This window comes from Emys orbicularis, chromosome 3 (genome assembly GCF_028017835.1).
Source record: "Emys orbicularis isolate rEmyOrb1 chromosome 3, rEmyOrb1.hap1, whole genome shotgun sequence".
Lineage (NCBI taxonomy): Eukaryota > Metazoa > Chordata > Testudines > Emydidae > Emys > Emys orbicularis.
Window position 1 is genome coordinate 20,335,696 of NC_088685.1, and position 15,344 is coordinate 20,351,039.

General features: G+C 42.6%; 1 protein-coding gene across 2 annotated transcripts; it reads left to right on the top strand.

Annotated features, from left to right (window-relative positions):
- Nucleotides 1-4,384: 4,384 nt before the first annotated feature.
- On the top strand, nt 4,385-13,801 carry LOC135876127 (WD repeat and coiled-coil-containing protein-like). Of its 2 annotated transcripts, XM_065401309.1 has the most exons (3): nt 4,385-6,298; nt 8,785-8,902; nt 13,259-13,801. In XM_065401309.1, the coding sequence occupies exons 1-3, from the start codon at nt 4,385-4,387 to the stop codon at nt 13,528-13,530; spliced, it is 2,304 nt and encodes a 767-aa protein (XP_065257381.1). In that variant the 3' UTR covers nt 13,531-13,801. The 2 variants fall into 2 exon arrangements, with proteins under 2 accessions (XP_065257381.1, XP_065257382.1); XM_065401310.1 differs by lacking the exon at nt 8,785-8,902 and having other exon boundaries at nt 13,259-13,370.
- The last annotated feature ends 1,543 nt before the right edge of the window (nt 13,802-15,344 follow it).

Consider the following 15,344-nt stretch of genomic DNA (forward strand, 5'->3'; position numbering starts at 1 on the left):
CCACACAAGAGTCAAGAGGCACCGCCCTGGGCTCTCGCACTGTCCAACAGGGGCAGTCAGGTGGTCCCCAGGGCGGGAGCTTCAGGAGAGGAGGACTGGCCAAGCCCAACACCCAGGAGACTTGTTTGTGAGTTGGAGAGTAGTCCCGCCCCGCCCCGCCCCCTTCAGGAGCCAGGGGGCGGGTTACTGACTCCGGCTCCGCCCCGATGAGTCTACGGGGCTGTGGTCTGGTGGGGGAAGGCACGCGCCCGCCCCATTGCATTCTGGGCGCGGTAGTTTTCCACTACGAAGAGTCCGTTACTAGATCACAGAGCTTCACGCAGGAGGCTAGAGTGCCGCTGGGGAGCATAGGAACGACGAAGGGTGGGATAGAGCGTCTCAGAGCCCCGCGGCGAGAGACCGGGTGCTACGACTCAGTCCCACTCCGGCCGGGGCTGGGACCTCGGTCGGCGGGGGCCAGCGCAAGCCAGCGCCGCCATTTCATCCGCTGGGAGCCGGGCCCAGCAGCCGCTCGGGTAAGAGAAGCCGCTAGCGGGCAGGTGCCCCGATGTCCGACCGGTCCCGAGGGTGCGGCGTGAGCGCGTGGGGAGGAAGGAGCGAGGAGGAAAACGGGATAATGGGCCCGAGTGGGAGGGAAGCGGGGCGGAAGGGAAATGATGGGAGGGAAAGCAGTGCGGGCGGGCCCGCGAAGGGGTGGGGAACAGAAGCCGGGCGGGCGGAGAAAGTAGTGTGGGCGGGCCGGATAGTGTGGGCGTGTAGTTCTGGGTGGGAGGTGCCAGGAGAGAGGAAACCCCTCCTGCCTGCCCACCCCCTGCTGTGGGGGGTGAGGGGGCTACGAATCTGTCCGTCCCTGCCAACTCCCCCTGATGCCGCAAGGGATATAGGCGCAGTGGGGGTGGCCTACTTCAGGGTACAGCCGGACAGCCAGTAGCCCCGCGATGCAGTACCAGGGCGAGGGGTGTATCTCACTCAGCACGTGGGCTCTGTCACCACCGCCCCAGCACCTACAGTCTGAGAAAGCGCTTGTGGGAAAGAGTCTTCCTTGCTAGCAGACAGCTTGTTCCCCAGATAATAACCGTGCCCCATTGTAGGCACATGGACCAGGATCCTTGCGGTAGGACAGGGAAGGTGTGTTATTGCCCGCTGTTCACAGATGCATGGGGAAATGGAGGCAGAGAGATGTAAAGACTGACACTGTCAAACATAACAAGGAGTCCTTGTGGCACCTTAGAGACTAACATTTATTTGGGCATAAGCTTTCGTGGGCTACAGCCCACTTCATCAGATGCATGAAGTGAAAAATACAGGAGCAGGTATAAATACATGAAAGGATGGGGGTTGCTTTACCAAGTGTGAGGTCAGTCTACCGAGATAAATCAATTAACAGCAGGATACCAAGGGAGGAAAAATAACTTTTGAAGTGGTAAGAGAGTGACCCATTACAGACAGTTGACAAGAAGGTGTGAGTAACAGTAGGGAGAAATTAGTATTGGGGAAATTAAGTTAGGTTTTGTAATGACCCAACCACTCCTAGTCTTCATTCAGGCCTAAATTTATATTAGGTGGGAAATCACTGTGCAGCTCCCCCCTCGGGACACAGACTCAGCAGACTGCATGCATCTGATGAAGTGGGTTTTAGCCCACGAAAGCTGATGCTCAAATAAATTTGTTAGTTTTTAAGGTGCCACAAGTACTCCTCGTTCTTTTTGCTGATACAGACTAACATGGCTACCACTCTGAGACTCAGCAGTGAGGCCATACCCAACCCTGATACACCGTAAGGACCAGGCGTGCCTCAGAAACACCCCAGGGCCCTTCCCCTCTGTGCCAGGTGCATCAGGTAGGGGTAGACAGGCTCAGCAAGGCAGGAGCCAAGTGTGGAGGGGCTTAGTGTGGGGGAATCCAGGTGTAGGTTGAAAGGGTTCTGTGTGGGGCAATCTGGGTGCGGGCGGCTCAGTGGGGGTATCTGAGTGTGGGGGGATCTGGATGCACGGGGGCTTGTTGGGTGGTTCTGGGTGCAGTGGTAACGGGACTCTGCAGGGGGTCCAGGTCAAGGTGGTTTGGGTTCCGCGGGGGGTGAGGCTCTGCGGGAGGGTCTGGGTATGAGGGGGTCTGGATGCACAGAGGTTGGGCTGATGCGGGAGCAGCTCCCTGTACAGGGATCCCTACCCCTGCAGCTGAGGAGCGATGGATGCAGGAAGCGGGAGTTTGCAGAGCTTCCTTCAGCTAGGGGAGAAATCTGGGGGTGGGTCTCTCTGTGCCGCTATAGCGTTTTAAATGTAGGCAAGCCCTAGGAATATTGTGTAACAAATCATTAAGGGCCCAGTGTTCCCTCCAGCAACACAAGTGAACAAGACTCACACTGGGTGGTCCTAAGTAGAAGAGTGGTGCAAAAGGGGGGAGCACCAGCTTCATGACATGCTGTTCTAAAGCTGCACTGTGGTAGATCTTTCTGGTAGTCTTTGGGAGCTTGCTAGTAACGTGGCTTTAACTCTTCTTGTTTCTACCTAGTAAATATACCATCAAATTATAAATAAAATACATTACTTTCCTAATATTAGTTTTACATGCAAGCAATTGCAGTAATTGCTGCACAGATGCTATATGATCACAAATGAGAGGAGAGTTGGTCCATGCAATTGCGAATGAGAGGGGTGGTGAGCCATGAGACAGTCTGTCTACACTGAAAAAGTTTGAGAACTACTAATCTATGCAATTAAAGTGCAAGGAAAGATGGCTTTGTTATTAAAGCACAGAAGAACTAGTTTCCATTTCCATCTCTGTCACAGATTTCTGCTGTGGCCTTGTGCAAGGCACTAATGGATTTTCACAGATGATGAACACCTACTTGCTTTGGGCAATGCAGATGCTTGGCACCACTGAAAATCAGGCCACAAACCTTACAGCCTGTTTCCTCATCTATAAGATGGAGACTGTAATGCCTACCTCAGAAGTGCTATCGTGAGGTTAAATCCATTAATTATTATATAGAGGATTGGTTTACCCTGAGAGATCTTTCTTGGTTTGTTTAACTGTCCTGTTTGCGTTGGTCTCTGTAGACAAATAAAAAAGTAAAAATAAAAAAAAAAGCAGCGCCTTGTAGAAAAATCTCCAAGACTGCACACTGAGTGCATTTTGTCACACAGCTTGCAATGACTTTAATATACACTATCAAACAATCACGTTTGTAAAAATGTCTTTACTTGTGACACATGAGAGTATTAAAACTGAATTAATTGAACACCTTTTATTAGTTTTGTATTCCACTCAGCTTGCACACAAGAAAGAGGCTAATTTTTGTTTTTGTTTCTTGAAGACGTTTAAAACATGGTGTTTTATTGGTCGTGTTCACAGCTGTATGTTGAACCACAATATTTTTGCCAACACCCCAATATTTTTGCCTCCCTACTTTCCTTTACACAGTTGGTCTGTTGATAGGAGTAACCGTATTGTGGGTGATGTTGGCACTACTAGCCAATCAGAGCCAGCTATGACCAATTCAAAATTATGCTGAGGCACAAAGCCAGGACAAGAGCTGACTGGACCAGAGAGCCCAGCCAGGAATCTCTGCTGCTGCCTCTCCTCTTATGGGGAGCAGTGTAAGAGAGCCACTGACTTCTGCCCCTGCAAAGGGAAGAGGAAGGTGGGTGGTTGCTGAGCAACCCCTTCAGCAAACTTTCTTTGCTTGCTGGAGTGGAGAATGGTGCTCCCAGCTGTCTGGAAGAGCAGTGACCCTTAGCTGGATGTCTAAAAGTGTGAGTGCATGGCCTGGCACCATGCAGAGTGCTGACCTCAGGCTGGGGGAAAGTGGGCCACAATGACCAAGCTGAGTTCAGCCTTCCAGCTCCCACACTGGAATTCAAACAGGCGCAATTGACTGACCCCGCTCTAGTTAAACCATGGGCAATTATACTGTTTTTAACCTCTGAGGAGGAAGCAAAGCAGGCCTCCTTTGGCTGTCTGACTTGCAGGGGAACTCACAGTGTAGGAAGAGAATTGTGCAGGCTGGGAAAACCCTGGTCAGGAGGGAGATGCGGGTCTCCATCCAGGAGACGTGAAGACTGGGGGCTGGAAGCCTGAGAGCGAGTGGCCTTGCTGGACCACAGAAGGGTAATACAGGTGCAGGTGCCCTGAACTATGACAGGTGGAGTTTAATGAGAATATCAACACTGCCCCCAGGACAGATACAAATACTAGAAAATGTACTGAAAGGAACAATGCTGCATTGGCCCGATGATATACATTAGATGACTTAGTGGTTTTTTCCCCATCTCCGACTTACCTGATACAATATAATTCATTTAACTGCAGAGTTGTGATCAAAGTCTCTAGACTAATGTATCACTTGTTTTTAATAATTATAGATGCCTCTCACTAGAAAAAAATGGAGCTGGGAAAAGGAAAACTTCTGAGAACTGGCCTTAATGCTTTGTATCAGGCAATCCACCCTGTGCATGGTATTGCCTGGACGGATGGGAAGCAAGTGATACTGACTGCTTTACACCTTCATAATGGAGAACCAAAGTTTGGTGACTCGAGTGTTATTGGTCAGTTTGAACATGTTCATGGACTTTACTGGGGCCCATATGCTACAGACACCACGACTCTGCTTGCTGTTCAGCATAAAAAGCACATCACTATTTGGCAGCTGAACTATAACATTTCAGAAAGGAATAAACTCTTGGTTTCTCAGATTTGTGAAACTGGTGAGCCATTTCCAGTGCTTCCCCAGGGCTGTGTGTGGCATCCAAAGAAAGAGATCTTGGCTGTGCTTACTACACGGGATGCCTCAGTCTTACACTCGGTTCGTCGCAACAACTCCAGAATTAAAGCTGATATAAAAGGTAGTGGTCTCATCCACTGCGCTTGTTGGACTAAGGAAGGCAATCGCTTAGTAGTTGCTATAGGCAGTGCACTTCATTCCTATATATGGGATGATGCTCAGAAAACTTTAAATTCTTGCGAGTTTTGCCCTGTATTTGATGTGGGAGGCTACATCTGTGCTGTAGAAGCTACTTTGGATTCCCAAGTTGCTGTTGCTACTGAGCTTCCATTAGATAAGATCTGTGGCTTAAATTCAGGTATTGCATTTGAAGTCCCAGCTGGTGGTGAAACAAATTCTTTTCCTTCACCGTCTACTGTATTATGTGGTGATGAAGAGTTCTCCATAGATGTGGGGGGGAAATCACTAGACTCAGAAAAATCTGTGCCCATTGTTTCAGTACCTTCTCCTTCATCAGCTCCTGTGGATCTAACCCATATCCTTTCCAGCAAACAAAGACTTAGTTCCAGTCCTCTCATCCAACTTAGGCACAAGGACTACCTAACAGGAAGCGGCCAGGACTCTTCACACCTGATCTTGGTGACTTTTGAAAGAAAGGTTACCACTACCAGAAAAGTCAGCATCCCAGGCATTCTGGTCCCCGACATAATGGCTTTTGATCATAAAACTCATACTGTGTCAGTAGCCTCCAATACTTGTAACATTATTTTGGTCTATTCTTTGACTTCATCCCATTTACCCAATATTCAACAAATTCAGCTTGAGAAAAGTGAAAGACCAAAGGGCTTATGCTTCCTAACCGATAAATTGTTATTGATTTTAGTTGGAAAGCAGAAATTCACTGACCCTGCATTTCTGCCATCTTCAAGGTCAGACAAGTATGTCATCCGTTTGATGATCAAAGAAATAATATTTGAAGAGGGTTCTTCAGCATCTGCAGGAACAAGTGGTAACTCCAGTTTGAATGCCTTTTTGAACATACCTGTGAAAAGAGAGCCACCAGAAATTCTCTATACAGAAGTTCATCCTCTAAGCAGTGGACTCCTGATACCAGGTCATGCTATTATTCAATCTCCTAGTAGCAAAAGAAAACTTATTGAAGAAATTAAAAGCCCTACTTATGAGCAACGCCTGTTGTCAAGTGTGAGAGACGTCGAAGAAAGAAAGATTTCCATGGATTTTCCTCCAGCTCTGGAAACTTTGGATGTTGAACCAATTAATCGATCATTGGCCCTACATGGGCTTAGAACACCTACTGCATTTTCTAACAGACCAGCATCTCCAAAAGGGCAGGCGGATGTAGTTCCAGAAATTTCAAATTCTCCTAAAAATAACATTCTGCTAGATGAAAAAGAAGCAAGTTATTTATCTAAGAACATAGAAAAATTATGTGGCAATTTTACAGACGTACAGCATCACCTTTCTGAGCTAACAGAACTTCTAAAATCCAGGAAGAAATTTCTTCCAGCATACCCGTCTTCTCAGGAGCCCTCTTTTATTAACATCACTTATCAGGTAAGTTTAATGCTGAAAGCTCAGTGTAAAATCTGTTTGTGGCCATATATTTTAAGAGTATAGATATCTTTAAAATGTATAGCTCTGCAAGAGTCTCGTTCCAGATTATGCCCAGTAAGGCCCCAATCCTGCAAACAGTTATTCATGTGCTGAACTTTACATGTGAGAAATCCCATTACGTTCAGTTAGGTTTAATTAGGGCCTTAATTTCGATGTGGTATAATAAGGATTGGGACTTTAATTCCTATTCAGAAGAGATGTTTTACCAGCTTGTATACCAGTCCCTGTCTATGGTCATGGTGCTAACAGAATTGTCTATTGTCAGATTTTGCTGATAGGAAATAAAAAAAGATTAAAATATTTGATATCTCATGAGATTTTAAACTAAAAATATTGCCATTTCACAAGTATATTGCTTCAGTGTTTTTCATCCATACTTTATTTTCATCACTGGTGCACGTAGTGATGAATAGGGCCATATTTTAAAAAAGAAGGGAAGATAATGTTATCGTTTAACTATTAATAGGGTTCAATTTATGCCAACAATGGTTCCATTATTCTGCAGATTTTAAACAATGTAAATTATATGATTTCCCTATTAATGAGTGTCTGCTACTCATTACCCCCATCTTCTCACTTATGCTCATATCCTACAGCCAGATCCAGGCCCCTGCACCTTTGTGGATTCCCATTTACCTCAGTGCATGGGTCTGCATATACCGATTCAGTTACAGGATCAGGGCCTTCTGATGAAGTTCTGTTAAGTTCTAGTGCTCTTTCCATATTTAAAAAGAAACGCTTTTCGTATCTAAAAATTCTAGGCAATTAAACCTACTCCCACTTTTAGTCGCTACCCTCATTAATTTTTTAAGAGTTTAAACAATTGTTGGAATCCGAGACCAAAGATTTACCGTATCTATCTGAAATTGAAATCTAGCCAGTTGAGTTGTACCTATGCAAAGGGGTTGCACAAGTTTAACTAAGTATACAATGTGTCCTGTAGATCCTTCTTCACATATAATTTTGTGAGAAGGAAAGAACTTAGTTTGCCCTTCAGATCACAGGTTTAGTGTGAAACCTAACAGTTAGAAAATATAACTTTTTACCAGTAAAATGAGTATATTTACTATGGAAATCATTGACACAATAAACATGGATCACCACAATATCATAGGAGTACTTGTGGCACCTTAGAGACTAACAAATTTATTAGAGCATAAGCTTTCGTGGGCTACAACCCACTTCTTCGGATGCATACTCTGAAACCTGTCACAATATCATGTTTAGAGTCAGTTGCTACTCAGATTCATCCAAATCTAGGCTATCAGAGCACTGCCAGATTGCAGATTTAAAGAATGCCAACAATGAAGGAATGATTTTTTCTTCTTTCCTCTTCTCAAACCCCAGGCAATGAAATGGCTTTGTGGGACAGTGGTAGCTAGATAAACAACTCCTGTGCACCTCCAAGCTCCCCCATGAAATGTAACTGAACTGTTTTTTCAGTATGGGTCCTTCGACAGCACAGAAGAGGGGACACGATTTGCCTCGTAATGTTTGCCCTGACAGAGACATTAAGGGTTCTCAGGGAATTCTTATAAGTGCTCTGGCTATTTTATTTAGGATAAAGTTACATTCGCTCACAGTATATAGCCTTGATAGTATCAGAGGGGTAGCTGTGTTAGTTTGGATCTGTAAAAAGCAAGAGAGAGTCCTGTGGCACCTTTAAGACTAACATCTGTTAGTCTTAAAGGTGCCACAGGACTCTCCATAGCCTTGATAATGACTTATCTTCTGGATAGATTTAAAAACCCGTTCACCTGCCATGTGGGAGACACGTTCTGAAGACTGTATTTGGGCAGTGGTACTTAAGGTAGACTAGCACTAGACTACATTCAGTCTTAGAGAGTGCGTGGGGGGGAAGGGGGGTTTACACACTCCATTAATAAACAGAAATAAATTTATGAGGTTTTAAGAAAGTCGGTGAAAACAATTGTTTGGGGGTAAACATTTTTTCCCCTACGGTATGTACTACACAAGCCTTGTTGCATTTGAAGAAGAAAGGGAAACTGACTGTAAATAAAGTCAGTTTAGTTACAAAAAGGCATAAATTGAAAGTTGCCAATAAACAAATATTAACAAATACAGCAACAAAAAATTGGGCTAAGTGAGGATGAACTCTTACCATTGGTTCCATGTCAGCCATGTAGCATGATCTCTCATCCTCTGTCCACATGCACACTAACCTTATATTGTAGTTACTTTGATACCATTGCTCACTGATGTTTTCATCATAAGTAAAGGGATTTCAGACCATAACCCTTGCAAACTAGTTGGTGCAGACAAATGTAGTATTTGATTTTTGCAAGTGGTACTATTGTTGAAAACAAATCTGTGTGATGGTGTTTTGATGAAACTGTCCTATTTTAATAGCTCTGTAACTAAAACACACTCAGCTATACCTAATGGTTTCTTCCTTGTATCTCCAGAAGCAGCTTTCTGGAAGTGGGATAGATGAAAGGCGAGCTGTTATTCTATGTGATGGTAAACTCCGTCTAAGTATAGTTCAGCAGATTTTCAGTCTCTCTCTTGTTGAAATGCAACATGGTAAGTTCTGTTCATCCAATACAATGAAGTTCAGATATGTGACGTTCTCAATTTGCATTAGCAACAAATACAGTCTTATTTAGAAAAAAGACAAGGTGTAAAACAATGAAAAGATATTAAAAATACCCAATTTATGTTCTTGTATTAAAATTAGTTCCTTTTTACCTAAAATCTAGATTTCCTGTCCAAAGCTTTGTTGTGTTCATTTGCCTTTGTTTAACTAACAGGTGGAGGTGCAGGAAAATCATATTTATCCCATTTTTTAATTCAGACTTTGTAGCTTTTACAAAGAGAATTCTGACTGACAGGTCTGGTTGTCTGAATTAATCATTTCTTAGAATCCCTGTTCAGTATTTTAACCTGTCAAGTTCATCATCTACTCTCATATAACCAATTTTGTCATTCTTTTTTAACACCGCAAAGGCAGATTTGGGGATTTTGTTATGCTTATTTTTCTGATTGATTTCTCCAGCCATTGTCAATCTTATATTATTGGGTTTTTTTTCTTCTCTGCCATTATCCACTCACCTCACACATACCCCCCATCCAACCTGATGTTTTGTTTGTGGCAAAGATATAAAAGATACATCTTTGAGATGTGAAATGTTTCTCTGCTGGAAATGTTCTGTACAGTATTTTCCAACAACTAGAGTTTAACACATGCAGGAAAAGTCCATTGGCATGTCGCTGTGCTCAGCTCTTAAAGACGGAGGCTACTGCTTCATACTTTCAGAAGTACTGACTTTTCAGATACATGGTGGTTAGAGTTCAGATATGTTTTATATTCCTATGACTAGATAAAATCATTGTGCATCATTCACTAGTACCTACATTCTAGGAAAGATTATTAATACAATTTTGTTATTACAGCATATAGCACCTTTAATACTGAGAGATTAAAAAAAACCTTTATACTGTATAAAAAGTTATTTCTTCAACCACCACTGAAATGCAGCCACCTCTCTGGTGAAACATGGTGATTAGTGAACAGCACACAGTGGCGCACACAGACGTTTATGCTAAGTCCACTAGGGAAAAGCAGACAAATTTTGGAAATGCAGCATCTAATTACTAAACTGAAATTTGTCCAGGACAGTGAGATTAACATAACTTCTTTTACAAGAAGGCCCATTAAGTCTTTAATGACCACCAGTGACTAGGGCCTCTATTTTTTATGTCTTATCAAAAAGGCATGATTAGTTATATTGTCTAAAGTTCTTTTTTTTTTTTAGTAGAAAAAAATCATGGTTTTTGTCATTTTTTAAATGAACATAAGTAATATTACTGGCTACATTACTCATACTAGTAGTAATATCTTCAAATGCCTGAATTGTAAAGTGAGGTTCAAATGAGGTATTAAGCATAAGATTAAAGTTCATTTGCTTTTAATAATCTTCTTGTGACATTTCTTGCAATGTGTTACATAATAGAAGTAAATGGAGCAGCTGGGAAATGTGCTTACTGAACTCACTTTTTTTTTCCAAACCAGTTTGTGATTGCAAAAGTGATGAGATAAAATATGAGAAGACTTGCTTATTGGATGTGAAAATTAGCAAAAGTATACACCTCTAATCCAGTAACATTTTTACAGTTTGAAAGCATGTAGGTAGTGTAACACTAGTAAGAATACTACATGAAATAGCAACAGGCCCAGAGATTTAGGACTTGAAGAATTTTTCCCTTCTAAAATTATTTAAATTCATTATATTGAAACCATATGGCTAGAAGCAGCACATATATATATGTGTGTGTGTGTGTGTGTGTGTGTGCGCGCGCGCATAAACAAGCTCTCTGTTGGTTTTTATTACATTAATTTGAAATTTTCTTTTAAACCTAAGAACTGAAATTAAAAGCTTAGTACATTATGTGCACATCTTTGTTATGGGTGTTTATGTAACACCTTATAAAATAAATCTTTATGGAAATGTCTAAGCATATCTAATATCTATCTATCTAGTATCTAATAAAAATACTTTGTGGAACCTTTGAGCTACTGGTCATATTTGTCACTGCCAGTGTAGGTAGGGAAATCTTTAGTCATGTTTAAATACTAACATTGCTTTCAAAATCACTAGTTACATACAGTAAATGATTGTTTCACTAGTATTGCCATATCCAATTTGAATTGGATGGGGCGGGTGATGAAATTGCTCTGTAAAGATTTATGAATTCTGTTTGTTGACCTGATTGCTAGGCTGTTTAAGAACATAAGAATGGCCATATTGGGTCAGACCCAATGGTTCATATAGCTCATTATCCTGTCTTTCAACAGTGGACAGCGCCAGATGCTTCAGAGGGAATGAACAGAACAGGGCAATTATCGAGTGAACCATCCCCTGTAGTCTAGTCCCAGGATCTAGCAGTCAGAGCTTTAGGAACACCCAGAGCATGGGGTTGCATCCATGACTATCTTGGCTAATAGCCATTGATGGCTCTGTCCTTCATGGACTTATCTCATTGTTTTTTTTTTAACCCAGTTATACTTTTGGCTTTCACAACATTCCCTAGGAATGAGTTACTCCTGGGGGAATTCTGCACCACTGCGCAATTTGCGCAGAATTAATGTTCTGCGCAGAATTTCCTTTTTTTTCCTCATAGAAATGTGCTGCTGGCTGCCACTAGGAGCCGCTGGACAGAGCAGAGCCTGGCTTGCAAATAGAAGACACTGCTGGGGGGAGGGGGAGCTGGAGAGTTCCCGGCAGCTGCAGTTCCTGGCACGCCCTGGAGGAAGGAGGCAGCGTGCAGGAAATGCAGTACAAGCCCAGGACCCAGCATCAGTCTGTTTCTCTCTCTGGATTTCTGGGTGGTAGGGGGTGCTAGTGTCTGGGCTGGTGCGGTGCCCTGCAGTTGGGCTCCGGGGAGTTTGGGGTGTGGGTGTCTGGCTGGAGATGCCCCGCAGCTGGGCTCTGTGGGGGAGGGGTTGAGAATGTCTGGCCTGGGGGGTGCCCTGCAGCTGGGCTCGGGGGGACGGGGTGTGTGTGTGTTTGGGCGAGGGGGCGTCCCACAGGTGGGCTCTTGGGGAAGGGAGTGTGGGTGTCTGGCCCCTCAGCTGGGCTCTGGGGAGGAGGGGGCAGAGAAACAGGAACTGGCTTGTCATAGGGGTTTCTTTAACTCTCTACTCCAGGGGAGATTTTTTTGTTGTCTGTATTGTTACAGATATAGTTGCTGACAGGTATTTTGAAATAAATTACCAAAATAATTGAAATGGGTGTGATTATATAGTGTTATTTAGACAAATAAAATATGCAGAATTTTGCAGATTTTTACATTTTTTGGTAGAGAATTTTTAATTTTTTGGCACAGAATTCGCTCAGGAATAAATGAGTTCCACAGGTTGACTATGCGTTGTGTGAAGAAGTACTTCCTCATGTTTGTTTTAAACCTTCTGCCCAGTAATTTTGTTGGGCGACCCCTGATTCTTGTGTTACGTGATGGGATACATAACGCTTCCTTAATTTACTTTCTCCACACTATTTATGATATTCATAGACCTCTGTCGTATCCCCCCCTTAGTTGTCTCCTTTCTAAGCTCAGCAGCCCCAATCTTTTTAACCTCTGTTCAGAAGGTTCCATACCCTTAAGCAGTTTTTGTTGCCCTTCTCTGCACAGACACCCCCAAGGGAGGAATTATAGGTGCCAAGCCCGGTCAGACCTGCTTGGTAACCACAGTTGATAGAGAGAGTACTATAGCTCATGTCCTGGTGTAAGAGTGGGAGAATTGTAGAATTCCACCCAGGGACAGATAAATGCAAAAGGCCTGACAACAGAGGGGCTGCACTCAGAGAGACCAGAAGGCTAGCCCTTTATCCAGGATGGGGCTTTGATGCCAAATTGGGGGTTGAGTTGTGTTTTACTTAAAATATTAACTCAAATGTCAAGACTATAGTGTGCAGTTGATCTTATTTAGCTCTGTTGGCACTAAATATTGGCTTGACCTCTGAATATTTCATTGAACAGGAGACCAGAAAAGAAGAAAAAGGCACGTCTGCATCTCAGTGTTCAGAATTTCATTCCCATTCCTAATCTGAAATTGTGTCAAGATATATGTGTTGTAGCTGTGGCTTCTGGTGGGAAAGTTGGTCTGAGAGAACTGGCTTTTGCACAGCTGTTGTCTGATTTTTCAGTCAGTAGCATATTACACAACAATACATGTTTTTTCTTTCAGAGAAAATCCAATTTATCTCACCTCTAGGCTTAGCTAGAAAAAACAGTAAACATTCTTTTCTTGTTAAATTCAATTTTCAGATTTTGTGTTGCATCAAAGGGTCAGTATTTGGTAATATTATTTATGCCTAAAATATACTGAGTTGCAAAAAAAGGTATTGTTAATAAATAGATATTTTAATGTCCTCATAGGGTCAACCTGGATTGTTCTCACAACTGACAGTGAAGGCTTTGTTCCATTAACATTCGGATCCATGCAGGAGATAACCATAAGAGATGCCAGTTCAAAAGGCTATAGCATCCATTCTTCCAAAACTTTGGATATCATCAGTTCTACAGAAGGGTATAGACCCATTTCTTCAGAAAGTCTGGATATCACTAGTTCTTTGGAAGTCTTAAGAGAACATTCTTCTAAAAGTCTAGACACCAGCAGCTCTTCAGAACAGTCAACCAGTAAAACGTAATTTTGAATTACGATGGTATTAGCTGCTATAGTTGGACAGTTTTTAAATCATTGTCACACAGGACGGGCTCCTTTACATAACTGTCTGTATATTATAATTGATACATCTGTTGAGTTTTTCTTGTAACTAGATCTTATACAATTTTGTTGGGTTCATCACTCGATAAATCTTGTCTCTTATTTATTTGGCCCTCTTTACACCAAGTTTGGAAACTAGCACTCTTTTACTGAGCAATATGTGTTTTAAACTTTTTTTTTTTTTTTTGCTAGAAATCATAGACCAGGCCTTTGTGTCTGTGGCTGGACATCCGGCTTTCTACAAGGTTCAGAAAAAGGGCTTCCTTACCATCTTGCCTCTGATTTGTTTATGGTTTTAAATTACAGCAGAACTCACAGAATAAAAAAATAAGTAGACAGTTCCGCCTTTTCTTTTCTTTATTGGAGACAAAAAAAAACCCAAACTGGTGGTCAGATCCTGAAGTCCTCACAGTTTTTATTCAGAAACTCTGAAGACAAGTTGTCTTATCTACACAAGAAAATTTTATACCTCTTCTCCAACAGTGCTGGTAATGGTATAAGCACCAGCGTAACAGGGTTTGGGCATATTTATCACGTCATGAAAACTTGAGCCCTTTTCATGCTAGCACTTGCATCTGTACTAGCACTCGTATAGTTATAATGTTTCTGGAAAGCAGGTACAAATGTTTCTAGGGTTGGCTTGTAAACAGTGAGTCTGAGACATGTACTATTTCACTCCTATCCCAAAACCAGCCCTTTGAACCATACGTGACACGGTATTGCAATGCCACAACAATGTTAGCAGATGGTAACTAAGTACAGACACTCCCCAGCTTACGCAAGACCCAATTTACGCAAATTCACACTTATGGGAAAAGTTCCATAAGCCAGAAATAGGATTTTCGAGTTATGCAAGGCTTTCCGGAACGGAACAATTGCATAAGTTGGGGGACGTCTGTATGTTGAGAAGTAATTTTTCAGTCACTTATGGTAGGGTTTTGTGGTCTGGCTTGTTTTATTACTCTAAACATAGCAAATATTCACATACAAAATCTGGAAACTTTTTCTAGTTGTTTTCAAATTAGAAGGGAGCACAAAAATTTGTCTTGTTGTTCTCTTAGCCCTTGTGCTTGCTGACGTGACCGTGAAAATGTGACCTATGCAGCTATGTCTGCCTGAACTAGCAGGGAACCTAAAACCATATTGTACCTTTAAGAGGTGTGGACTACCATTTTCATCTCAATGAGGGATTAATTTAGGTGTGCAATGAGGATTCTTTAAATGTCAACATTATTAACTGTTTCCCTGCTCCTCAAAGCACGTAAGAAAGGAAAGAGGCAATCATATTATGAAGATCTGTACCACTTACTAATAGCAGCCTCAAATTTTGACACCATGAGTAGGTGGTCCTGGAACATACCAGTTTTTTTTTCCCTCCTGGACCAAAAAGGAACTGAGCCTAGCAAGGCATCTGAGTTATTTCAAGGGGGAGCCAAGCCCTAAAAGTCCAGCAGGCCATCCAAGCAGCATTGTGGGGAAGCCACACCTGAGAATCCTAGCAAAGCCCACAATATATTCAGATCCCACTGAGTGGGAGCCAAACCCAAGGAACCCAATGACCATGTGTGATCAAGATTTGGAACATCTACTACAAGAGTATTACCACCTTCCCCACCCTCAATTTGCCCTTTGCCTTCTACCCTGTCTTCACTCTTCGGTATAAGCCTTGGAAAGTTTGTTGGGGTACAGCAACGGCCATCACCTTTATATGGTTACGTTAAATTAATAAGGATTTAG